This window comes from Bufo gargarizans, chromosome 3 (genome assembly GCF_014858855.1).
Source record: "Bufo gargarizans isolate SCDJY-AF-19 chromosome 3, ASM1485885v1, whole genome shotgun sequence".
Lineage (NCBI taxonomy): Eukaryota > Metazoa > Chordata > Amphibia > Anura > Bufonidae > Bufo > Bufo gargarizans.
The window spans coordinates 600,585,942-600,612,753 of NC_058082.1; the positions used below are offsets into that span (position 1 = coordinate 600,585,942).

Here is a 26,812-nt window from a genome sequence, read left to right on the forward strand (position 1 = left end):
ACAGCCATGCCAATAGTAGGCATGGCTGTGACGGCCTCTTGGGGCAAGTAGTATGACGCTTGTTGATTGGCTGCTTTGCAGCCTTTCAAAAAGCGCCAAGAAAGCGTCACAAAAGCGCCAAGAAAGCGACGAACACCGAACCCGAACCCAGACTTTTACGAAAATGTCCGGGTTCGGGTCCGTGTCACGGACACCCCAAAATTCGGTACGAACCCGAACTATACAGTTCGAGTTCGCTCATCCCTACTAAAGAAGGCATTGCGCTGCCTTCCATGCCATTGGGTCCCCATTACAGCAGCACGGGGACCCGATGGCACCGCCGATCCCCGCCAGAACGACCTGTAAATGCCGCAAACCACAGGTCCCCCGCGCATTGTCCTAGGGTGCCTGCTGATTGATTTCAGCAGGCACCCAGTTCCGATCACTGCCCGCTGCGCGGCGGTGATCGGAACTACACATGACGTACCGGTACGTCATGTGTCCCTAAGAGCTTAAAAAGAGCATTCCTATCGGTCAGTATATTAGGGCCCGTAGAAATTGTACTAAAGAGTCCAGCTTTTTCAAAGAAAGTGTAAACTGATATCAACGGTTTAGACAGAGGTTATCCCTAAAAAAGTGTTAGATAATGCCTTTTCCCATGCTAAGGGGACGAAACGGTCTGATTTGCTATGTGACAACAGACAAATCACTAACTCACAGGTTATTAGGTGAATAGGCACATATGATGCCCATAGTTACGTTACGTTTTAGAGGAGAAATTATCTGGGTCAAGTTTGGGGATTTAGCCTCATGGCTTCTTTTTGTTGATTGATTTAAGTATACCCATACCCAGATAGGGTCTGCTAGGGATTCTTTTGAGCCGACTCCCAGTAATTACACAATTTGTCTATTCCCAACAAAAGATCTCAGTGATAGTATCAAATTAATCCATACCCCCCCCCCCCCCCTTTCCCGCACACACACACCGCAATGATAGGTGAACCGAGAACTTCTGGTGAAAGATGACATCATAATTAAACCAAGCCGTGCCAGTGGTCAGCTAAGGGGGCACAGGCAGGAGCAGAGATGTGTGCTCCTGCCTGTACAGCACTGGCTGGGCCTTGTGGTTCCCATTCCACCAGTACACTGACCTGTGTGGTGTACCAGTATACTGTTATCCACCCAGGACTTCAGGTGCCTATTGGCTCAGTAATACAGCAAAATCAATAAAATACATTACATAAATAATTTTTAAACGTTATATAACATTTAAATAAACTTTCATAAAAGGTCTGTTGCTTTTTAAAGATAATGCATTAAAGGCCCCGGACAGGGAGACTCCAGAACCCCCTGCTCCTCAGCAGCGCCTACATTACACAGGGTGCTCTTCCACTTGTGTCCAGCAGATGGCATCGAGGCAGCTGACTGCTCCTCGCTGATTGGTTTTCCGGCAGAGCCAATCGCTGCGTTCTCTTCCATTTCACCATCCAATCGGATCGCTGTGTTCTGAACGGAAGTAGCGCGACATTTAAATCTCACTGTAGAGAACGGGAGCCGGGGACGGATGAGTGGGCGACCGACGGTAATAAACTGGCGACCTGACGGGCTAGGTATGCGATGTACTGTGCTGTATGGTGAGTCCCGGCATGCCGTGTCCCTGGTCCTTGCTGCAGAGCTCGGCCGATATACATTGCTGGGACACGGATGGGTCCCCAAGCGTCTAGTTCTAGGTTTCTGTGCCAGGAATGATGGCTGCACGTGCAGGGCACGCAGTGATATGTCACAGGGCATTTGATCTCGCAGGATGTTCTGACATACGTGTGTAGCAGAGCTGAGTTTGTAAGTTGTCACCACTGATATTCTGTTCCCATAAGGCTTTATGTAAGTCCGTGACATTAGGAGGCTTCACCCTCCCAGACATTTATGGAAAACCAATAAGATAAAAGGGGCGACTGCTGGAGCCCCTGAATCCTATTGGTGCACCTGCGTGCCTGGTAACAGCCCCCATCCCTGCGGCGCTATCATTCCTAGTGATGGCAGTGAGGATAATGGTCCATCCTCATACAGCACTGATTGTGTTTTATGGTATATCCAATGGGCACAATGCCCTCACCCTACTCTTTACTTGCTCGCGTCTCATTTCACACACATTTATGCTTTATTTCAGCAGTGGTTTTCATCCTGCCCATTTCAGCGGGGCGTTTGGATGTGGATTTGAATGTGTCTGTATTTTTTTCCAAGCCAAAACGCTTCTGTCATAATAATACATCCATCATGAACGGATCTGGTTGTATTATGTCTTCTATAGCAAGGACGGATCTGTCATAAACACCACTGGAAGCAGGGGCGTAGCTATAGGGGGTGCAGAGGTAGCAGTCGCTACCGGGCCCAGGAGCCTGAGGGGGCCCAAAGACCCTTATGCCGCATAAGACAGTGCATGCTGGTCAATTTACACCTCTGGCTAGAGGGAAGGGGTTAGGTTAAGAATTTGGCATGAGGGGGGTGCCCTTTCAATGTTTGCCTCAGGCAGCAGGAAGGATATGTGCTCCCCTGCCCCTTGCCAACAAGCACTGAGGGACGGGGGCCCAAGCTGAACTCTTGCACCAGGGCCCATGAGCTTTTAGCTACGCCCCTGACTCCAAGTCAATGGGGGACGGATCCCTTTTTGATTCTGTCTGAGAAAACGGATCCATCCCCATTGACTTACATTGTCTGTCAGGACGGATCTGTCTTGCTCTGCACCACATGTCCGCGATGGGGGCGCAACCGAACGGCATGCGTTCAGGCGCACTCCGTTTCGTTCTATTCAGTTTTGTTCCCATTGACAATAAATGGGACAAAACGGAAGAGTTTTCATCCGCTATTGAGATCCGTCATGGGAAAGGGAAAGTGCAGATGTGAAAGTAGCCTTAGCAAGCAGTTTTTCCATTGAAATCAATGATGCAAGCATTTGGGTCCGAGATGATTTGCAAGCATTTTTGGCGTGGTTTTCTGTACCAAAAATACTCCATTTGAACATACCCTAAGACTGTGTTGGCTAAGCTCCGGCACTCCAGCCATGGTAAAACTACGACTCCCAAGATGTACACTTGCTTGGCTGTTCCCAGAGCTCCATAGAAATGAATGGAGCATGCTGAGAGTCGTAGTTTCACCACAGCTGGAGTGTCAGAGGTTAGCCATCACTGGCCTAAGCAAATGAAATATACCAATGCGCAGATTCTCATTTAAAAGGGCATCTGTCAGCAGTTTTGTCCCTATGACACTGGCTGACCTGTTACATGTGCGCTTGGCAGCTGAAGGCATCTGTGTTGGTCCCAAGTGCCAGCAGCCTGCCCGACTAAGGAATCATACTTGGAGAACACGTACAGCACATATCCATAGGTCTTAGGCTGCTGCTAGTTTTCAGTTTTTGTTTTTTTTAGGGGGTGGGGGTTATGGCAGGCATGGTTTAGGGTACTTTCACACTTGCGGCAGAGGATTCCGGCAGTCAGTTCTGTCGCCGGCAATCCGAACGCAAATTGATGGCATTTGTCAGATGGATCCGTCTGACAAATGCATTGAAATAGCGGATCTGTCTCTCTGGTGTCATCCGGAAAAGCGTATCCGGTATTATAATTTTTTTGCATTTTTAAAGGTCTGCGCATGCACAGACCGGAAAGCCGGATCCGTTTTGCCCCAAAACACTTAATGCCTGATCCGGCACTAATACACATTAATGTAAATTAATGCCGGATCCGGCATTCCGGCAAGTGTTCAGTATTTTTGGCCGGAGAGAAAAGTTTGTGTCTGCAGTTTCTGGAAAGAAGAAGAATTCTATTCAGTGACAGCAAGAGATCTTTAAAATGCGAGGAACTGGAACACAAAGTTTGTCACCAATTTGCAAAACTTTATGCAGTGACTGTATTTCTAACCCCAGATGTTATGCCTTTCCGTGCAGATGTTACAAGACACAGAGCGGAGCTCATCAGCATGGAGGCAATCCAAAACTGCGCAGACTGAAGAGGAGACACGATGTCTCCTCCAGGAATTCGCTGAGCAAAAACGTAAGGAACGGCAAAAGGACCCAGAAATGAAACGTGTGAAGAACAAGTACAGGTTAAGAGCCCCGGCTTATCCCGTACCCAGGAATGTTCTCTGTACTGGGAAGCAGCTCCCGCGTACTCCGGGTCCTGGGATTTTACCGCTTCTGCCATCTCAGATTTTTGAGCCAAGAACGGATGAGGAGTCGTTCAGTTCATGTGCAGTGAAAACCACTGACAACACAGTGCCGTGTGGTCGTCAGCTGCCACGGACTCCGATAAAAGACTATGTATTGAGGGAAGTTCAGGGGAATATAAAAGAAGGCAAAACTTTAAAAAGCACAACTAAAAACGTAGTGGACGGGGGCAGCGCCGCGATCTGTGATGCAGCAGAAGGCAAAATAGCAAGAAGTGAAGGCGGTGATGAGAACTGTGAAGTTCCTGGAGCATCTGAAGTAGTTTCAGACTTGGAGAACTTGTCTTCTGCTGGTGGCATGTTGACCGCGCAAAAGGTGAGTAACCCCTGTACAAGTGTCAGCTGAGCGATACGTGAAATATAGTGTACAATACTTCTCCACGCAAGTACCTGCTGGAATGGGCTACTGGTTAAAGTTTTTTTTTTTATCCCTTGTGGATGTTTTCTACAGACCCCCCCCCCTCCGTTCAGCATGGCTGCACCTGTGGTGGAAATCATACTTACCTGATCCCCGCCGCTGACTGCTCTGAAGATCCCGGGACGGCCGCCACAGTCAGGTCACTAGATCACATGATGCATGGGTGACAAGTCACCTCTGTGCCAGAGATCAGGTGAGTATGATTACCACCGCAGGTCCGCCACACCTGGGGGTGGGGGTGGGGAGTCTGTAGAAAACGTTCTCCGGGGTGAACAACCCCTTTAAAGCGATCCGGTCAGGTAATTTATGGTGCCTTACTAGCATGGTATGATGGAGAGAAGCTGAGCTCTGTGAGCTATCTATCTCATATTTATCTATATTATATTATCTATCTCATCTCATATTTATCTATGTTATAATATCTATCTATGTATTAGGGCTGCAGTAAGCGATTATTTTAGTAATCGAGTATTCTACCGATTAATTTTTACGATTAATCGAGTAATCTAATAAGAAAAAAATGAATTAATAGACTGTTTTCCTTTATAAAAACTCATCAGACCCCCTACCATCTCTCTATCTGTCTCAGATTTGGAGCTGGAGTCCTGATTACCCCGCCCACACACAATGATTGACAGCCTTCTGTGTACACAGTCATACAGGGAGAGCTGTCACTTACTGTATGTGGGCGGGGTAAGCCGGACTCTCGCTGTTTCTCTTAGGAGTCCTATGAAGATTTAGGCCTCCTGCACATGAACGTGTGCGCCCCGTGGTCGTGCTGCGGGCCGCTATACATGAACACCGTCCGTGGGGCAGCAGATCGCGGACCCATTCACTTTAATGGGTCCACGATACGTCCATTCCGCAAAAAGATAGGACATGTTCTATCTTTTTGTGGAACGGAAGTACGGGACGAATCCCCATGGAAGCGCTCTGTAGTGCTTCCGTGGGGTTCCGTTCCGTGCTTCCATTCTGCATCTCCGGATTTGCGGACCCATTGAAGTGAATGGGTCTGCATCCGTGATGCGGAATGCACACGGAACGGTGCCCGTCTATCTCAGTCCGCAATATGGCCACGGAGCGCACACTTCGTGTGCAATATGCCTTACTCAGCTTTTTACTCACAAGTCCTGCTCCAAATGATATAAACCTGTATATCACAGAGCTCAGCATCTCTCCCGCTATCCTAGCGATCTCAGATAGGGCCACAGAAGTCACCTGACAGGTCCACTTTTAGGTCAGGGGATAACCCCCACTGATCACGTGAACAGAGGCCCTGTGCGCCATAGATTTCCCCCCCGAAATGGACGGAGCAGCTGGTTGGAAATGCGTGTCGCCACTCCATTTATTTCTGTAGGAGCTCCGGAGATATCTGAATACAGCGCTCACTTATTTCCGGACCTGCGGCTCCATTCATTTCAGGGGGCTCCACTGGGTACAGGGCCCCTGTTCTCGTGATTTTATGGGGGTCCCAGCAGTAGGACCCCCACCGATCTGATAGGTATTCCCTATCCTGTGGATAACCGCTATTCCCCTTTAAGATCTGACCCACAGTGTGTGAATGAGAATTGCTAAAACCTATTGCTGATGCTGTAAAACGCTGCAACCAGAGGCCAGCAGTGTATCCACCGCTCAAGTGGGGTTTTTTGCCGGTGGAATTTGGTGCAGCTGCTGAATCATGAGGCCTCCAGCAGTGAATCTGTTTTCAGTAGGAGGCTGCACTGAGAGCTGCTCCATGGCATTTAGGTTAAAAACTTTTTTTTTTTTTTTTTAGATGATGACAGGCACAGAGAAAAGGTCATCAGCGGGGGGTTGCTCACAAACTACATTGAGTGAACAGGACACGCGGAGTCTCCTCCAGGTATATGCTGAGCAAAAACGTGAGGAACGAGAAAAGGATCCAGAAGTAAAACGTGTGAAGAACAAGTACAAGTTAAAAGCCCCGGCTTATGCCTCCCCTGGGAATGTCCTCCATACTGAAAAGCAACTTCCATCCACACTGGATCCTGGGGATTTACCCGTGGAACCCTCTCAGGTGTTTGAACCAGACCTAGAGAACCTCTCCTCAAGTGGTGGCATGGTGACCATGCAGAGGGTGAGTAAGCAAAGATAAGAAGCTTGGTAATATCACTTTTTAGAGAAAATGCCTCTTTTTCACATGGAGGCAAATGACCCCAATTAAACCCACAACTTAACTCTAGATAAATAAATAAAACTCACATACAACGACTTTATGGAATAAAATGGGCGCAGTGCTTTATTATGGGTAACGATAAAAACATAGTATTATATAAACCAAATGAATCAATTAAATAAATCCAACCATTGAACCATATTAATAAATAGACCAATCTTAAACCATCCATATGAACCAAGATCCACTCAGCATTAGCTAATAAAGCAATGCGACAATAGACCCATTCAAATTATGGGGGGGGGGGGGGTGCCCCTCTGTACCCTTACTGCAGACTGCTAGCAATTCATTCATAACTTCTAGTAGAAATAATAAAGGAATGGCACAACATAGAGACATAAGAATGGAGGCTCCAGAATTGTTATTACATGAGGAATGCATGAAGCTATTAAAACAGGCATGTCAGGAGCGGTGACAGGTCCTCTTTAAATGAAGACTTGCGCCATTGTCTATAACAACCAATTCGATTTCAACCCTCATCTTTTCAAAGGCCTTTTTAGTGTAAACCCTGACATCTGATTGGTTGCTATGGGGCCACCTCTCCGCTTTTTCTTTGCATTTTGCTAAATCACCCCCTTAAAGAATATTAGTACATGCAGTGTTAGTTGTGGTTTTCAAATCTGCCTTGAACCCTTTCTGTGGGAAATTGGTTCTAACCATCAAAGGTTTTAGGGCATGGAGTTAGGGCTGCAGCTATCGACTATCCAGCGATGAATCAAGTACTCTAATAACAAAAAACTAATCAAAAGAACATTTTTCTTTATAAAAACTCATCAGCTGCCCCCCTCAGTGCCATCAGGCTCCCCTCAGTGCCACCAGCTTGCCCCCTAGTGCCATCAGCTTGCTCCCCCTGTGACATCAAGGAAATGTGATAACGTAGAGATTTGTTGGAGCCTTCAAGAAACCCTGTCAAACATGTCAGCGTTTAATGAACGGTTCCATAACTTAACATACAAGGCAATCAAAAAGAACAACTTCATCTCTACCCAAAACTTCATAGCGTCTTAGGGAGTCAAATGGATTACATATGTAATGTTTGATGGCCTGGCATGTTGACACTGACGAGGAGGTTGCCCTTGGCATTGAATGAAGACCACCACATTAAGGAAGACACTATATTGCCATGTCCTTAGATGTTACCGATATAATGGATAGACAGATATAGAGAGCTAATCCTTCTTATACCATGGCACTAAGGCATAAGCTGTGGTCCTTCTCCTCCTGGATCTCCCCCTTGATCTGCTCGGGCGGCCTGTTCAGTGTTTACTTGGCTTCTCGCAGCGCCCTCTCATGTACCTCTTGTATCCAGGCGAGGCGACCCCCGTCCTCTTCATCCTGCAGCCCACGACCAAAGGGGGTTCGCTGAGGCGGAGGCTGCGGGGGGCTGCTGGAAGTACACTCCACTCAGCAGCTTGGGGGAGTCGGAGAGGAAGAAGATGGCTTCGAAACACAAGGTGATGAGGCTGCTGAACACCAAAGCTTCCGTCCCGTGGGGCCGAACTATTGCAACCCATACACTCCGCCTCCGGGGACCAATCCGCCCAGTCCGCTCCCAGACCCCAGCGGGGACAAATTGAAAGGCAGCAGACTGCCAACCGGAATGGCAGCTGGACGCGCGCACAAAGTTTCCCTCAGTGGAGTGCAGCGCGGTACGGGCCGGCGGGTGACCACAGAGCAAGAGCAGTGAGTAATAGCACGTGCTTCACTCCCACTCCGTGGTCACATGACACAAACAAATCTCATCGAGGATTTTTTTGTGTTGAATTACTCGATTCAATCGAGTAATCATTTCAGCCCTACATGGATTGGTAGTGCGCATGTCAGTCTACTGCTCCATTCACTGCAGTGACATGTCTATGACCCATATAGGTTTATGGAGCAGCGGACCAACATGTGCTCAACTGCTTTATTTTAAGAGGAGACACTGAGACCCCTGGTTCTTGGGATCCCAGCAGTCTATTTCATCACCTATCCTGTAGTCATTTTGATGGGATAACCCCTTTAATATATATACTGAACTCTATGCCAGCTATGACTTCAGATATAATTTATGCCAATTAAATTATGATAAATGTGTTTGACCAAGGAGGTCCACCCCCATCTGCTAATCCTTACCCACTTTTTTTTTTATTGGTGTGAGTGAAAGAGAAAATTCCAAAAAGTCACAAAGTTTTGTACAAAATACCGCTTGCACAAAGTGGGTGTACAGCATTGATAAACTCGCCCCTGTATATTTTACAGGAACCAATAAGTGAAGATACTGATGCCTTCTGCATGCCAGTGGTACAGAACAATAGGAGGATAAGTGAAATGCCTGTCCGAGGTAAGTGTGCGCCATTGCCGTCTGTTAATGGTGGGTTTGATCGGGCGGTATGTTGTGCACCTTGAGAGAGAAGACACAAGTTATGCTGTATGCAGAGGCTGACCTAATCTATAAGGTGCACGTCCAAGGATATGAGGCACTTATGGGGTCTTATGGTTCAAGAAAATTGGTGAACGGTCTGGCCTCATACAGTCACTTTTTAGTTCAGATCACTCCCAGACACACATTTACACACTAGAACTGTAGAAAAATATGAAATGAGTAATGCCAACAAGGAATGTAGCCTTCAGCGCAATGTTCCTGACGTGATAAAAGGCGGTCATTGTGGGCGGCGTAACAGACATGAAGGGAAATTAAAGGCTATGTACACCTTCGAAGGCAATTTATTATCTTTTTTTATTTTTATGATTGCATGTTACTCATTTTTAGCTAAAAATCATTTTTCTCGCTGGTATCATTGGGGGACACAGGACCGTGGGTATAGCTTGCTGCTGCCACTAGGAGGCGACACTAGGCTGAAAAGTGATAACTCCTCCCCTGCAGGCTATACCCCCTCCAGCCTGGAGAGAGCATATCAGTTTTTAGCTTAGTGTCGTAGGAGGCAGACCTCCCTGCTTAGCAGGGTGGCCTTTTTTGATTTTCTTAATTTTGTTATATTTTACAGATTCATGGATGGGGCACAGGCACGCTTGCGTCCCTGTCTCCCTGGGAGGCTGGCCGGTGTTGCTTGTTCCACCGCCTTGCCTCCCCCAAGAAGACAAAGTGGACCAGGGCAGCCTCGCTCCCCTGCTTCCCGCCAGCAAGAGGGACACCTGCTCTCCAGCCCTTCTCTGCCCGGACCCCTGATGCCTGGTGCCAGCGGTCGTGGGGTGTCCCTGCTGGTACAAGACTATGGGTGAAGAACACAGATGAAGGCAGGTGAGTATACTGTCCCTCTCTGTCCCCCTCACACCATGGCCCCCTCTTATGGAGGCTGCGAGTCCTCCCAACAGTTGCTGCATATTCCCTCAGTAATTGGGGAATGAAGGGGTTAATCCCGAACCGGCGGCGGCATTATTTTCCTCCCACCCCCTCCGATCTGACATATCGGGCAGGGGACATTTAGAAACTAGCCCCTGCACTCTCAATGCCCCTTCCTCAGACCGTCCGGGTGGGCTCCCCGGTCGGCCAGGCACCGCGCCTCTAGCAGGTATGATCTTGGACGCCTGTTAGTGCCGATCGGGGTACCTCCGTTTCCCAACGGCGGAGCACAGAAAAATCTAGGCCCCGGCTTCATTCGGGCCTTACGATTCTTCCCGGCCGCGCTGTTTTGTTTTTTCCGACCCGCGGGTAGGTTCCATGGCCTCATTCATTGCACCGCCAGGTACCGCTGTGTTCGGCTGGCGGTGGGTCCCATGTGAAACTTTAGTTCCCGGCTTTGCGGCCTTCTAGGCCGCTACATCACCTCTGGTACGGAGGGCGGGTCCATATTCTGGCGCGAATTTTCCCCGGGAGCCAGCTGGCTCCGCTCTGGCTTTGGTCATTAACCCTTCCTAATCCGGTAACCAGATTACCCCTACCCTAGGTCTCTGTCTGCAGGCACGTTGTGCCTTAATATGGCAGGATACAGCCTTTCTTCCTCCTTGTCCATTTAAGGTTAGGTCCTCACCTATATATATTTGTTCTTTTTAAATTAAAAAAAATAAAAATAAATAAAAATAAAATAAAAATTTATTTTTAATTCAAAAAAAAAAAAAAAGTGCGGCCATACAGGTCCTGCCCTTCTCACGGACCGAGCTCTATGCCCAGGGCCTGTTCCCAATCCCGGACAGTGGAGAATTTTTCAGTTCCTAACCCACCCTCCGGGGCCGTTGCTAATGCTCCAACTGTGCAAATCCAGTGGAGTTCATCTGACCTTACGGGCAGCTTGGTTGATAGTGCTTCACTCGGACAAGGCCAGTGGAGTACATATGAAAGGTCCCCAATCGCCCTTCGGGCCGTTTGGTTGATAATGATCCACTTGCGAAAATTCAGTGGAGTATATCTGACGGTTCCCAATCCGCCCTCTGAGGCCATTTGGTTGATATGGCTCCAACTGTGCAATTCCAGTGGAGTACATCTGACGGATTCCCATTCCGCCCTCTGGGCCGTTTGGTTGATACTGCTCCAACTGCGTAAATCCAGTGGGGTACTACTGGAGGATCCCAATCCGCCTTCTGAGGCCGGTTGGTTGATTATGTTCCAACTGCGCGAATCCAGTGGACTACATCTGAGGGACTCCCATTCCGCCCTCTGGACTGTTGGGTTGTTAATGCTCCAACTGCGTAAATCCAGTGGAGTACATCCGAAGAGTCCCCAATCCGCTCTCTGGGCCGTTTGGTTGATAATGCTCCAACTGCAAAGCCCAGTGGGTTACATTTGGAGGATCCCAATCCGCCCTCTGAGGCCGGTTGGTTAATAATACTACAACTGTGCAAAATCCAGTTGAGGACAACTGACACTTCCCATCCACCCTCCGGGGGCGTCTGTTTGAGTTTTTTCCTCCGGCGCAACTCAGCGGAGGACCGCTGGAAGTTCCCAATCCACCCTCCTGGGTCGTTTGGTTAATAGAGCACCGTTTGCGCAATCGGTGAGCAGACCTTTAGTTCCATTCCACCTCCGGGGTAGTTGATTCTTATATCAACACCGCCACAGCCTGCAACAGCCATAGGCTAGAGGCTGAGGGGTGGAACTGCGCACGAGCGGGCCGAAGCAGGACAGTTATTCGGACTCTGACAGGAATCCGGATTATTTTTCCTAGATTACGTCCGTGCTCACCGGTTCTGGTGGATCTGGTGGTGCATCTTTGCATGCTGTATTTAAGCTACGCCACGACTCTAGAGGCCTTGGTTTCCTTCACAGGTGGTCCGTGGCAACGTCGGTACCGCTGGTGCCGGATATTTCTCATCTAGTGGCATATGGATACTGCCACTGGAGACTATGGATACACCCATATTGTATCCCTCTTTTCTTCATGCACGTTATTGGAGACGCAAAAAGGTCGGCCTTTGTGCTCTCAGGGGTGTCACCCAGCCTTATGTGTCCTAGACTCCCCACCCCCATGAGCCTCCACCATTCAGGTCAGTCACACTGCACAGAGTACTGTGGTCAAGATCCAGCAAGCAGAATATTCCACCGACTCCGGATTCTTCGTCCACCACTCATCCTTGTCTAGGTGAGTGCGTTATGCTGGCAATCGGCAGTAGGCTACTACAACGGCTTCTCCTTCGCAGGGTAGTCTTCACGCTAGGGCTAGATGCTCCTTATCGCTGTAGCGGGACAGCCCCCTTCAGGTAGGGGTTCTACCCTAGTACTAATTCGGCAGTTGCTCCTGTTCAGCGCCCTTGTCAGGTGGAGGGTTTAAGGTTAGCTCTACTACCTGGGCCAGTTTGATACCAGAACTTCTACTGGATGTCCTCAGGCCTTCTCCTCATGTCCACGCTGGCGGAGCATGCGGTGACCCCTACCGCTCGAGGGGTGTTTGAGTCGCCATTACATGCTAAGGGTCCTACTGCATAGTTCTTTCGTCAGGCAACGGATTCCTCTAACACGAGAATCAGTGACCTCTACGGTGTGGCCTACTCCTCGGCTGGAGTATGGCGTGAGCATTACTCTTGGGGCTTCCCTTGTAGGAGTATGGAGTATCGCATCACCACTAGACACTGTTGAGCTCCAGTCTCACAGGGGAATGGGCTTTAGCTCTGGCCTCTTTCTGGTTTACTACCAGTAAGGGTCCGTGGCTCGGACAACTGTTGTCCTCCTGCCACATTTAATCCATTCCATATGTTTGAGAAGGCTCTTGATGTGAGCCGTAACGCGTCAGAGTATTGTATGTGACCAATGGAGACATCATCTTTCGTTGAGGACTACAGTGAGTGCCGGTTTTTTCTTCATTCTTGTTATTAACTGTTATCCTTCTGTCGTCGGCTCGGGTGTGGCGATGGTTGATCAGCACCTACCTTTTGAGTGCGTTCTACTGGGTAGATCAGTCCCTACGGCACTCGTCAACACTGAAGTGCCGTTCTGAGCGGGACCTGGATTCTAGTAGTCATGACGTCACGCCATTGGTGCGACCTTCTCTTCAGATGTCAGTGATATCTACGTCACCTCAAGCTAATGGTGGTTGTTCTTTCACTGCTCATTCCGGGGGTGGACTGAGAGCCTTCCCAAGACTAGCGGAGCGTAGTCGAGCTCCACCCGGCAAGAGTATTCCTCTCATCTTTGTTCCACTCATCTGCCCTTCCAGGCAGCGTTGCTGCTTTGTTGAAGTATAGTCACTGACGGGGCTTCCCATCACTAGCGGTGCTCACATTGGCTTTACTTTACCTTTCCCGTGTGGTATTGATACTTTGGCCTGCAGTGGGGCACGCCTGGCTCAGGCGTTTGTTTCTTAGGGATTCTCAGGCAGCTTCTCTCACTAGAAATCTCACCACCTGCCTCTATGGCTATAAGGGTGTTGGTCTACCGATATTCCGCTCCCTAGGGTGCGTTCTCTGGACCAGAGGTGAATCCTACGGACTTGGCCTTTTTAGTTCTACTTCCACAGCTGCGGCCAGGAGCCGGCTGTTGGGTGGCATTATTATTTTTCATTTTTATTTTTTCTCTGGCGTTGATACGCCTTTCTTGTACGTATTTTTTTCTTTAAGTATGAACATGGGGCAGTGTTCCGTCCAGGATCCTCTTTTTTCGTGGAAGGTGGTCGCCTTTCCACACCTCACAGACATGGGTTTCTCTTCTTCTCCCTCGTAGTACACGGACCTAGCTCTCCATCAGCCATGTGATTTGGCCTGTGAGCGTGCTTGTCCTTGTCTAGCGCTTACAGCCCTACGGACTTCTACCAATTCTTATCCTGGGGTCCTTGTCAAGGCTGACGGCCTCCAAAGGGTGTTTTCCAGATAGTTCCATTTAACAGTTGCTCGGGCAGTCTGCCCTCGGGTAGGCAACGCCCGACTGAGTCTTGGCCCACCCGACCAGCGGTCTGCGTTTCTCGGGTCAATCTCCTTCATGCGGTAGCTTCCAGTGTGGAAGGCAGTAGCTTGGTCTTCCGGACACACATTCATCAAGTCTTACCGGGTGCTTTCCTAGGCTCCGGCGGATATTGTTCCAGGCAGCAAATTCTTGCAGGCGGCAGTGAGTTGCGCGTCCTTGGAACGTTTTTTTTTTTTCTCCAGGGGCATGTGATTTTTTTCCCTCCCCGTGGACTGCTTTAGGACGTCCCACGGTCCTGTGTCCCCCAATGATACCAGCGAGAAAACGAGATTTTTGTGAAACTCACCTGTAAAATCTCTTTCTCGCGTGGTTCATTGGGGGACACAGCTCCCACCCAGTAATTTCTGTTTGCTCTGGTTGTTGGCGGTTGTGGAGCCAGTATGGCCCCAGTTCTGGTTTGATCCGACTGGCGGTGGTCAGTTGGTTGTTTACTGTATGGTTATTTTCTCCTACTCCTATGGCTTGGGCACAAACTGATATGCTCTCTCCAGGCTGGAGGGGGTATAGCCTGCAGGGGAGGAGTTATCACTTTTCAGCCTAGTGTCGCCTCCTAGTGGCAGCAGCAAGCTATACCCACGGTCCTGTGTCCCCCAATGAACCACGCGAGAAAGAGATTTTACAGGTGAGTTTCACAAAAATCTCGTTTTTTCAATTGGCCTTTAAAAAAATATTGAGCTGTTCTGTCACAAAGCGTTACCTGTTTTTCTAGAAGTGTGAATCATACTTTCACTTTGTGAGAGGTCATAAACACTTATTTAAGCCACATTCTTATCAGTAAGATAAGAACTGTTTGAGTGTTTATAAGGTCAGAGATAAGGAGTCTGTCTGCTCCTGGTCTGACGGAAAAGACAGAAAATCCAATGAGTGCTACTAGAGCGTCTCAGCTCTGTACAGAAAAAAGGATGTCATATTTTTAATAAAGACCAATTTAAAAAATTGTTTTTAGCTTAAATTGAGTATAATATTAAAAAAAAAATGCCCCCAAAGGTGTACATAGCCAATATCAACAAGAAAAAAAAAGCCTTAAAGGCTATCTGCCGATGTATGCTAACGTTTGGATGTTTTTGTTAATAAAGTTTTCATTACTTTATCATCTGTATGCTGTAATATAGGATTAAATCAGATGCGTATATCAGGTGTGCTGAAGAAGATGGCCGGCTATGAGTATCGGAATGAGGACCTAGAATTTCTAAAGCATGTGGAAAACCAGGAGAAAGCTAAAGTGTTAAAGGTACCAGCTGTCTGTCTCTGCCCGTCTCCCCAGGGAGGGCTGGTGCCACAGGAAACAATAATCCAGCAGGATGGATATTTCCCGTCTATAGCCCCCAATACAGATTAGATTATTGTCAGTCTTATGGCGCCTCCTGAAGGATCAGACAAGTAGGATTACACGACCCGATCCTTTTTGTTCTGGTCGGAGATAAGCTGCCTACAGAGGTGTCAGGCATGCATGTTAAGCCGACCGCTATTAAAGGCATATGGGCAGTTAAAAGGGGTATTGATTACTATCCCAGTCTTCTCCAGCATAACGGAAAGAGGACGCATCCGTTATGCAGGCCATAGACTTTTATTATGACACAATAAATGGATCCCGGACATTAAGGAGGGATCCACATGGCCATATCTGCATTTGTCCCATGTTAAAGTTGGTCGTCTTCACTGGACAGAGGTTGATTTCTGCCCAGTGATTAAGATACTATTTAGCACTCATATCATTGGGGAACACAGAAGACCATAGTGTCGCCTCCTAGTGGCAGCAGCTAATCAGAAGTATAAAAAAAAGTGTTAGCTCCTCCTCTCAGTTATACCCCTCCTGCAGACACTGAGCTAATCAGTTATAGCTTAGTGTCTGTAGGAGGCAGACCTCCCTGCTTTGCAGGTCTGCTTTTTTTTTTTTTTTCTTTTTCTTTCCTTTAGCTGGGCTGATACTACGGTGACAGCATCAGCGCTCCTTCCGTGTGGAGTTTGGGTGTGCACTTATTCAGTTTGCATATGTTAGTTGTCTACATGGCTCCCCTCACTGGGTCGAGCGGTCGTACTGCCCTTGTTGTCACCCCTAAGTGCTGGTTTTCTACTAAGCCACATCGGCTGCTTCTACTTCTCCCCTTCCGCAGGGTGAGTAGTTGCGCTCCCCCCACATACTGTTACTGCCTGCATGGCCAGCGTTCATAGCCATTGGGTTCTTGTATGCCTCCTTTCTGCTGTGGGGTGTCTGCGCAGGTGGTGTTGGTTCTGTTACCAGTTTTTTTTTCTGGGACTTTGTGGCGTTCGGGGGCCACACTCCCTTCCTGGCGCAATATTTTTCCCATCTCCGGTTCCTGTCTGCAGCTTCCAATTAGGTCTGCCAGTTCAGGCAGCCTTCCGTGGAGTATCAGACGGCTTCTCTCCTCTCTTGTTCTGGATTTTTTTTCTTGTGGGCCATTCTCATGCCTGGCTTCCAGGTTCTCTAGTCCTGACTTGTTCGTCATGGCCCCGCTGGAGGGTTCTTCTCTTCTAGCAGTCCGGTATGGTATGTGGGGCCTCTGCCTTTGGGCATCCCTACTTCTTCCCCCATGTGGGGCAAGTTTTTTCTGCAGTTCTTTGGCCCTTGATATCCAGACGCCATTTTCAGTTCGTCTTCTTCCTCTGGATCCAGGCTATGTATTTCTCTCCTGTATCTTCCGCAATCGCTCCGTTGCTTTTGGTGACTGTCTTGTCTTCATTCTTGTCCACCTTGTGGATATTCTGCGTGCTCTCCACTCTTCTGAAGTCTCCTAGGTCGAGGGGTAAAGAGACGGGGCGCCTTGCCTAATCCCTTTATATACTTCATCTCTTAAAATGCTGCATCTGAGTTGATAGGAAGTGTGGGGGGCTTATAGAATGGGCATCCAGATGCCCTCCCCCTGTCGCGTTCTTGGAAAGGGATGTGCAGTCAAGATTAAAATCCTCCCCAATCATCGGGCTTATGAAAAAAGGTTTGGGTAATCTTGGGTATCTCTGGGCCACTGAATATTTTGCCCATTTGGAATAACCCTGCCCTGTCAGAACTTTCTTGTCTGGTGGGCTTTTCCCTTTGGGAAAAGAAGGGAATTTGGAATATTAGTCCGCTTTACACAATGGAATCCTGAAACAGTTTCAGGGTAATCCAAATCCTGAGTTTGGATTACACTCTACTCATTTCTACAAATACTTGCAGCTTAGATATGCTCTGGATTCACAATCCAGAACATCTTCCCTGCAATTTACTTCTAAACAGCTGCTCAGTCAGGTCGTTGGGATGGGGTCAGTGAAGGGTGCCGTCTCAACCGTATCAGTCGTTACATGGAGAATTCCTGAAGAAATTCCCGCTCAAGGTAAAATTGCCATGGGAAAAAGATCTGGGAGCTATAGAGGATACCCAATGGGAAGAGACACTAGCCATGACCCCAACCCTGTCCCTCAGCGAAGCAGCAAGATTGTCACCGTTATTAATGATTCACAGGGTCTATAGGACCCCACTATTTCTATGTAAGATTGGCTATAGAGGAGATTCCTCCTGTCCGAAGTGTCGGGAGGAAGGGGCTGATTTAATCCACATGTTATGGAACTGCATTGCCTTCAATAGATATTGGGGAGACATTATAGACCTACTCAATACAGTATTTGGTACAAACTTCTCTCCTCACCCCAAATTGTGCCTACTTACTTGGCATTTTTGATTCTGATAATTTACAAACCCCCTATTATTACCGGAATTAATAGAATGTTATATCGGGCACGGAAAACACGGTCAGCAAAATGGATTCAGCCGCTTCCTCCTAGCGTAACTGGCTTATGGCTGAATGGTATAATACGGTTGGAAAGGGAGATGTATCGTAAGCGAAATTACATTTAGAAATTCAAGGCTATTGGGTCTTATTGGATCGATAGATCTGGGGTATGTAGTCCTTGGCTTCCTCTTACTAGAAGTGTGGGAAGTGTTATACAGTGAGAGTGCAGGAATATTCGTTTTGTGGGTGTCCTGGGGGGTGCAGTTGATACCCTGGAAAAGCCTCAATGCCCCTTCTTATCTCGGTACTTAAACCATATATGATTGATTTGTACTACTGCCATTTTGCTATAACTGTCTACAAGATATACACTGTCTGTTAGTCCGTCTCGAGTAGGGAGGGTGGGGGGAAGTTTTGGGGTTGCATTTACTGACTATCTCTATTCTTAACATAGTGGCAATCATCACTTTATATTAACATGTTTATATCTTGGAATTGACTGTATGTTTACACTTTGCAAATTGTAAATTTTTTTGATAATCAATAAAAAAAATATCTGATCGAAGTCTCCTAAGCCGTGACTTATATTCCCTGGAATGTTCTTTCTTCTGCCCAGCCGGAGCCTCTGCGTATTTAGCCGCTCTCTGGCTATCCTTCTGGGGAATGGGTCTTCCTGTCCCTTTTCAGGGTTCCTGGTGTGTCTTTCCCCCGCATTTCCTTATGACCGGCCTTGGGTTCGTTCTGTTCTTGTTCCCTCCCCATGGTACTGCTCTTTAACGTCCCATGGTCTTCTTCTTTGTGCTGATATGAGCGAGAAAATACGATTTTTTTTTTATTTTTTTAGTGCTTGCCTGTAAAATCATTTTCTCGCTGAGTTCATTGGGGGACACAGCTCCCATCTGGTTTGTACATTGCTTAGTGTCGCCTCCTAGTGGCAGCAGCTATACCCATGGTCTTCTGTGTCCCCCAATGAACTCAGCGAGAAGAGGATTTTACAAGTAAGCACAAAAATACCCTATTTTTTAGAATGGGGTTTTGGAGGGAAAATTTCCAGCCATTTTACATAGGTTATCCTGTGTATAGGATGGACTCTGAGGTTATTATTATTATTACAGTTTGTGTCGGAGTTTATGACTAGGCTCTAAAAATGTTATGGGTATTGGTTGTATTTATGAATTAAACAGGCCATGGCCATTGGTTTATATCCACTCTCACGTGTTAAGTTTTAATTGTATATTTAATGTATAATTTTTGGATGCTTGATGTGTATGGGACATATGTGCTGTATAATTGCCATGAATAACGTAATGCCTCTAAAGGCGTTCCGTTATGCCTTCTGTCATTGAATTGCATTATGGTCTGTGGTAACGGCATCTATGATGCATTTCACTAAATACCACAAAGCAAACCGCAAACTAATTTCAAAATATGACATTCGATCATCTCTATTTAAAACCACCCCCCATGCATGGGTGTCAGTGACTGACAGCTCTCTCTGTATACACACTTACACAGAGAATGCTATCAATCACTGATAACACCTCGCACAGCTAGTAGTCACTGACATCTATCTCTGTATACATACTTACACAGAGAATGTTATCACTGATAACACCTCCCCGTGTACAGCTATCAGTGACTGACAGCTGTCTCTGTATACATACTTACACAGAGAATGCTGTCCAGTGACTGACAGCTACCTCTGTATGTTGCCATATATTGAAAATGTGACTATACTGTAAGTAATGCTGTCATAAACACAATGCACACCCTCTTTCCGAAGAGCAGGCTCTTTGCAGCGCAGGCAGCCACTGGTTTCTCATTTCAGGACGGCATAAAACTGAATTAATGAGTTGGTTTCTGAGCCACTGAGTTGTAAGGGGATATTCACATGCAGCAGATTGTCACAGACATTTCTACAACTGTCCCATTCATCTGTGTCTTATTCCTTGTGATGGCTGCAGAAACAACCCCATGCAGATTAATGGAAGACCTTTTTAGCAGAAACTTCTGCACCAAATCTGCCACAAATAGACTTTTAGGTGGAGAGCTGGTGGGGTTCACCACCTCTTTGCGTACACCCCTGGGTGCCACCCTTACGATAATTTCTGTCACTTTTCTTTAGAAAGAACTACTGTGTCTAAGGAAAGATCTCGCAGCCACAAAGCAAGAAAATGAATTGGTCTTGGCCAAGAGGGAGAAGATTGAAGAAGACATTGAGAAGATGGTAATGCGCACTTTCATTTTTGATATCCCTATTAGATGTCCACATCTGCCCACAGTTTCAAGTGATTTGTTCTGGTTTTGTAGAAGCTTTCACGGGCTAGGACTGTGGCGCTGGGGAGGGGGGTGCTGAGCAGGATGCAGGAGCCGACCAGCATTGCCGATCTTTCCCCCGATGACGTGCTCAAGCAGCTGAACTTTATGACCATTCAAAATGTGAATCAGCAGACGAGACAACAACTTGCGGCGGCTGAGAAAGAACTTGCAAGAAGACAGGAGGACGCGGCCAACAGAACGAGTCTGGATGAAAATCACAAGAGGTAAAGTAACATCTCCTGCCCAGGATCTTCTCATAGGGGCTGTATAAGATGCATGGGATGGGGCACACTCACAAATATACTGTATATGAAAGGTCTTGACTACTTGTTCCAGATATGTCTTCTCTTTTCGCTGTTTTGTATCATGCACCAAGATAAGGGTTGTCTTGCATGACTATTTAGTGTTAAACCGTGGTTTGCTCTGTGTCCTTTCTCGTAGATCCTTGACTTTGAAGTTGGAGTCCTCTGAGCAGCACGTCAAGGAGGTACAATATAGAATCCAGCAGCTGAAGGTATGATTATGGTTCTTTAGAGGGGTGGTTCCATCAGACAAACCCTTTCAGAATGCAGGTCCCAGGGTGATAGTCTGATTGCCCCTGGTTCTATTCTAGATACCCTAGCAAATAGCTAGTGTTGCCAGTGGAGGCCATGGCCAGCCAGGCACTGCTGCTGTAGGGGAAATGTGGTATTACATGGCAGCCATTCAAATCAATGGCTGGCTCTGGTCCGCCAGAAAGGGAGAGACTCCCCCCTATGGTGTCCATATGCCCTAATAAGTATTGTCCTGAGACACCCCACTAAGATGTACTGTTGGAGTTCACAATCCTCAAACTTGTAATGCACCAGCAAACGCCCCTGAATTGCAACAGATAGCCGGAACTAGCTGTGTGCCCATACTGGAGGGCTGCTATACAGCTGAAAAGTGTGTTCTTACAAAGAAGCAATGTAAGCACAACCCAGATGGGAGAGTACCCCTAGTGATACTGACATGACGGGCACTCTCCCTACTCTCACAATATTTGTTACAAATGAGAAAGTATGGGGCCATACCATGGTTCCAACCTGGACAAGGTGGGTGTGATGCTGAGCTGCCAGTCACAATACTATTAAATGGGGTTGTCCCTTTTCCTATAAATATAGTGCAATATCCATTTGTTATAACGGTGTAAATACCAGTATGTTTGAACCCTTTCAATTGTGGCGTAATCAGCTGTCGTCAGTCCGTAATGCTGCGGCATGTGTACGTGACATAACGTCCTGGAGAAGGAGGAGGAAATGACACCTGACTAACACGCATGACTGTATATGTGTTTGTGCACTCCCGTCCCTCTGTCTCTTTTGCACATACTCTGAATCCAGGGCTTGTGCTGAAGAACCTTGCCAAATCCTCTGTCTCCCTGTCCATTGTGCTTCCAGGACAGTATATTCCTGCATGTGCAGTATTAGATTTGTTCAATGAGGCCTACTGCGCGTGAACAGATATAACGTCTTGGATGCACGATGGATGGGGAGACTGGGGACTGGATAAGTTTTGTACTTTGCATGATCCAAATCCAAAGGCCAGGTCATGCACAGTACAAACTTGCCTAGTCCCCTGTCTCCTCTCCCCCCCCCCCCGCATTGTGCATCTGGGACGTTTTATTGGCACATGCACAGTAGGAACAAATCTAATACTGCGCATGCACCAATATACTGTCCTGGATGCACAATGAGAGAGAGGGGCAGAAGCACGCATACAGTCATGGAATGGTTGGTCAGGTGACGCCCCAGGGTGTGATGTCCCTTTTACTTGCTCGTGTGAAACCAGCCTTATGGTTCCCGGGCATTATATTCCCGTATCTGTTCGTCTTTTGTGTTTGTGCTGTATGCATCTTCTGTGGGTTACTTGAATGACTTGCTGGTGTATAAACGTGGTGAGCCGCTGTCATGTTATCTGCTGTTCTATACAGGAAGAAGTGACCACCCTGAGGGCGCAGATCAAACGTTCAGAGGAAGATAAATCTGAGCTAGAGGCAAGTATCCAGTTATCTATCATCCGTCATAGGTGCACAGGACAGTCGTTTCGCCATTGGCTGCCGCCGGTGGACGCCTGGTCTCTCCTTTGGGCCCATTGACCATCATGACCAGGAGTTGTGTGTCCACTGTGTGGATTGACCCTTTGCTGAGCGCTGTATTTGCCAGTCTCATAGACACTGAATGGAGCAGTGGTCACAAATGCCAAACGGCAGCATTTACACAATGATCCCCTTCTTAGCCATCAGACCCCCAGCCATCACACATGTATCACCTATTTTGTGGACAGCTGGTAAATGTGTAAAACCTTTTTTAAATACTCAAGAGCAAGATGGTTGACCTGTCCTCCACTGCTGCAGAATTAGGACTGCTGTTTTTGTTGTTCCATAATGTAGTGTTGGCCATATTGGGAATCCGGGACTGAGGTCCTTCCACAGTGCTCTATAGAGATTGTTTGTCCTCTCTAAGCTACTAGAAATAAGTATACATTTTTAATAAAATCAGTTAATAATTTAAATACCCATAAACAACTCTTAAAGGGGTTCTCCGGGCTTTTACTATTTATGACCTATTTTCAATATCAGATCGGCGGGAGTCTGACACCTGGCACCCCCGCCAATCAGATGTATGAAGGGAAGGCGCACGCAGTGTGCACGTGTCCTCTCCTGTCCTTGCTCGCTGCTATGTCTATGGGACAGCAGCAGCGAGCAGGAAGAGAGACAGGAGACAGCACATGCACACTGCGTGCTCCCGCCCTTCATGCAGCTGATCGGCGGGGGTGCCGAGTGTCAGACCCCCCCCAATCTGATATTGAGGATAGGTCGTCAATATCAAAAGCCCAGATAACCCCTTTTAAAGGGGTTGTCTCACTTTGGCAAATGGCATTTGTCATGTAGAGAACGTTAGTACAAGGCACTTACTTATGTATTGTGATTGTCCATAGTTCCTCCTTTGCTGGCTGGATTCATTTTTCCATCACATTATACACTGCTCGTTTCCAGGGGTTATGACCACCCTGCAATCCAGCAGCAGTGGCCGTGCTTGTACACTATAGGAAAAAAAGCCGGCATTTCTGGTGGCTAAGAACATAGGAGCGCACATGGGCACTCGCGCAACTCCCATCCCGGCCACCTAGTATCTGTGCTGCTGCGATGGCCCTAACCTCTGATAGCAACACTCGGCATTCCCCCTTGTTGGAGATTTCAGAGCTGGTAGTGATAACATAGGGGAAGCCAGGTGCACCTAAAACCTTTTTTGCATAAAAATAAAAATTATTATTTCTCTAAAGGACCGGATTTTCACAAGAAAAAGCACCATTATGTTTCGGGGCCTGTACCACACAAGATGGTATGCGTGCTTTGAAACTGGTTTAAATGCTTTCCTGAATTAATGTAAAACAATTTATTTTTTGGTTTTCTTTAAAGAAAAATATATGCTTTCATGGAAATATGAAATGTTTTCAATAGTTTTCATGACTGTCCAGCAGATGGCGCCCACACAACAAATACCGTATGTTATATTTCGTGCACTGGAACAGAATCCATTATTCTCTGTAGTATTCCTCATTGGGAGGAAAAATGGACACTGTCCCAGGAAATCTTCCCGATCGCTCCCAGTTCTACAGATGAGCTGCTCTGGTTATATTTTTAAATGAATGTTTAAAAGCAAACTCCACCAAGATGAGACTGCTGCTAGTGTCCTCCCGCTAGTAGTATATGGCTGGATTTATTCATTTAAAGGGGTTATCCCATCTTAGACAATGGGGGCATATTGCTAGGATATGCCCCCATTGTCTGATAGGGGACCCGCACCTACAAGGAGAACGGAGCGGAGAAAGTGGAGGAGGGCGCACTGTGCGCAGCCGCCCTCCATTCATTTCTATGGAGCCGGCAAAAATAGCCGAGCGCTCGGCTATTTCCGTCGGCCCCATAGAAAGGAATGGGAGCGGTGGCCGGGCATGCGCGGTGCGCTCCCATTCACTTCAATGGGAGAGGCGGGGAGCTGTGCCTGGTGGTGGACGGACCCTGGGAAACCCGCATCCTCCAGCCACAACTCTCCCAGAGGTGGGACCCGCACCTATCAGACAATGGGGGCACATCCTAGCGATATGCCCCCATTGTCTAAGATGGGACAACCCCTTTAAAGAGCGGTGTCTCTATTTTCTCTCAAATAAATTGAATACGTTATTGTGGAAGTTCAGACGCGGAGTCATTTCTCTGCCGTGCAGCAGGTTCATTGCATAATACAGTACATGTGTTGTGTGCAGACTTTCCTGGTTATCAGAACACCCAAAACAGCACAGATTTGTTCCACGTAGGGAAGAAAAACAAATGAACCAGCACCTCCTTAATAAGTAAATTTGAGAACGCAGGTGCACGCTACCTTGGCTGAAACACAATGAAATTATTAGAACTACAGGTAACAGCACACTGCTAGTCAATTGCACAAAGATATAAGCAAATACTGAATAATAAATAGCTGCTTGGTGGCCATACTTACTGCAGGGGCAGTTAGAAGCTCTTTGCGCATATAATTGATCAAAAATATGTCTGGCCCATCTACCGGACGACAAGGTGGCTCCTAATCAGATGGGGCCTCTCCTGGGCTTGCAGCCTACAATCTGGGCAAAGTAGCACCCAGCTATATCCTACACATGCCTCTCCCAGGCTGTGAGCCTGCAATATGGGCAAAGTAGAATACAGCTGTACAATCTATCTAATTAAAAGCACATAATGTTGCACGTAGGGATTATTTTGTAGAGGTTCCACTATGCGGCTACCTTCATATATATTTTTTATTTTTTTTTGTAAAAAGTACCATACGCTTAGGGTACATTCACATGGGGCGTATTGTGGATTTTGCATAGATTTGTGTGCATGTCCGTTTTAAGCTGTGTGTTTCTACCACAGACGCTGCGCATTAGAGTGAATGCATAAGATAGGAGAGTAATACTGCACCAGCAGAGATAAAGGGGTTGTCACTTCAGCAAGTAGCATTTATCATGTAGAGAAAGTTAATACAAGGCACTTAGTAATGTATTGTAATTGTCCATATTGCTTCCTTTGCTGGCTGGATTCGTTTTTTCCATCACATTATACACAGTTTGTTTCCATGCTTACAACCACCTTGCAATCCATCAGCGGTGGTCGTGCTTGCGCACTTTAGGAAAAAGCACCACCCTATATGAGCTCCCACGGTTCCGGCCACTTTTTCCTACAGTTCCTGGATTGCGGGGTGGTCGTAACCATGGAAACGGACAGTGTATAATGTGATAGAAAAACGAATCCAGCCACCAAAGGAAGCAATATGGACAATCACAATACATTAGTAAGTTCCTCGTATTAACTTTCTCTACATGATAAATGCCATTTGCTGAAGTGAGACTTTAAGGCGGTTTAGGTTTCATGTACACAATGTATTTTGAAATCTGCAGCGTGTCTTGCAACGCAAATGGAGAGATCTGCAAGCAACACATGGAATTTGCTGCAAAAAAGAAGCAAAATCTACATAAATTCTATTGCCGTGTGCCTGTACCCAAATCTGCAGCTCAATCACATTTTTTTGGGGGTCATTTTTCACTTGCAAAAATCAGTTCCTTTCTGGAGTAACCTCTTTATTTGTTCTGTTCTTCAGGCAAGTGTGCACAAAAAAAGACAGCAAATCGGCTACTGTTTAAAGCATGTGAAGCAGAATAGTGAGATGTCTGAGGAAGAAAGAGAGAAGATGAACCGCAGACTGCAAAGGATCCTCCATAGGAAAGACAACTATCTAGAACGCGAGAGGATCCTTAAGAGGCTGAAAGAAGACCTCCGATGAGACTCTGGAATAGAGGACTATTTCACACTGGAGGTTTTCTGATCATATTGTTCTGGAAAACTATAAAGGATGTTAGGACTTTCTATAAGAAGTTACAGTATTGATCCTCCTGAAAGTGTGGGCAAATCCCAGGAGCCAGGCTGACTATGTGTTTCTAGGTACACCTACTGACATCATCTCTGGATCCTAAACTTGTCCACATGACTACATCTTCCTGCTGTGCATGGATTTACAACCACTCTGTACATGAAAGGTATTGTCCAGGATGGTACTGCTAATGACCTGTCCTCAGGACAGGCTATCAATATCTGATGATGCGGCAGTCGTACACCATGTACCCCTTCCAATCTGTTGTTTTGTGGTAGCTCCAGTCGTGGAATTACACGTCTCCGTCCATTGTGTAGTGGATAGATCTGGTAACTGCAGCGTAGTAGTAGCAGCCAGCTCCATCCACTGCACCAGGGTTCAGAAGCCTCCTGCACTCCAGCAGTGGTGAAACTACGATTCCCAGCATGCACACTTGCTAGGCTGTACTCAGAGCTCCCATAGAAGGGAATGGAGCATGCTGGGATATGTAGTTTCCCAACAGCTGGAGTGCCACGAGTTACTAAACCATGGACAGAGCTATGGCGGTTTGACGTTGGAGCTGCTGCAGGACGGGATTGTCAGGGTGTTGAAGTCCTTCTGATCAGACGTATGTGGCCTATTCTGAGGATAAGCCAATATCAATAAAATCCTGGATAAACGTTTTATAGTTTTAACTTGTTTGTAAATAATAATAAAAACAATGGCCCTGGA

General features: G+C 47.1%; 1 protein-coding gene across 2 annotated transcripts; it reads left to right on the plus strand.

Moving 5' to 3' along the window:
• The first annotated feature begins 1,490 nt into the window (after positions 1-1,490).
• On the plus strand, positions 1,491-26,812 carry LOC122933051 (intracellular protein transport protein USO1-like). Of its 2 annotated transcripts, none has more exons than XM_044287790.1 (10): positions 1,491-1,589; positions 3,917-4,510; positions 6,387-6,707; positions 9,048-9,129; positions 15,249-15,367; positions 19,990-20,091; positions 20,175-20,407; positions 20,625-20,697; positions 22,135-22,197; positions 25,832-26,812. In XM_044287790.1, exons 2-10 carry the CDS (start codon positions 3,917-3,919, stop codon positions 26,012-26,014), a joined length of 1,770 nt encoding a protein of 589 aa, XP_044143725.1. In that variant the 5' UTR covers positions 1,491-1,589; the 3' UTR covers positions 26,015-26,812. The 2 variants fall into 2 exon arrangements, with proteins under 2 accessions (XP_044143725.1, XP_044143724.1); XM_044287789.1 differs by having other exon boundaries at positions 1,550-1,613.

What these genes read in the sequence shown, in the direction of transcription:
- LOC122933051 (XM_044287789.1), top strand. An exon ending in AAGTGAAATGCCTGTCCGAG is followed by an intron (nt 9,130 to 15,248) that starts GTAAGTGTGCGC and finishes GCTGTAATATAG; the next exon opens with GATTAAATCAGATGCGTATA. An exon ending in ATAGAATCCAGCAGCTGAAG is followed by an intron (nt 20,698 to 22,134) that starts GTATGATTATGG and finishes TGTTCTATACAG; the next exon opens with GAAGAAGTGACCACCCTGAG.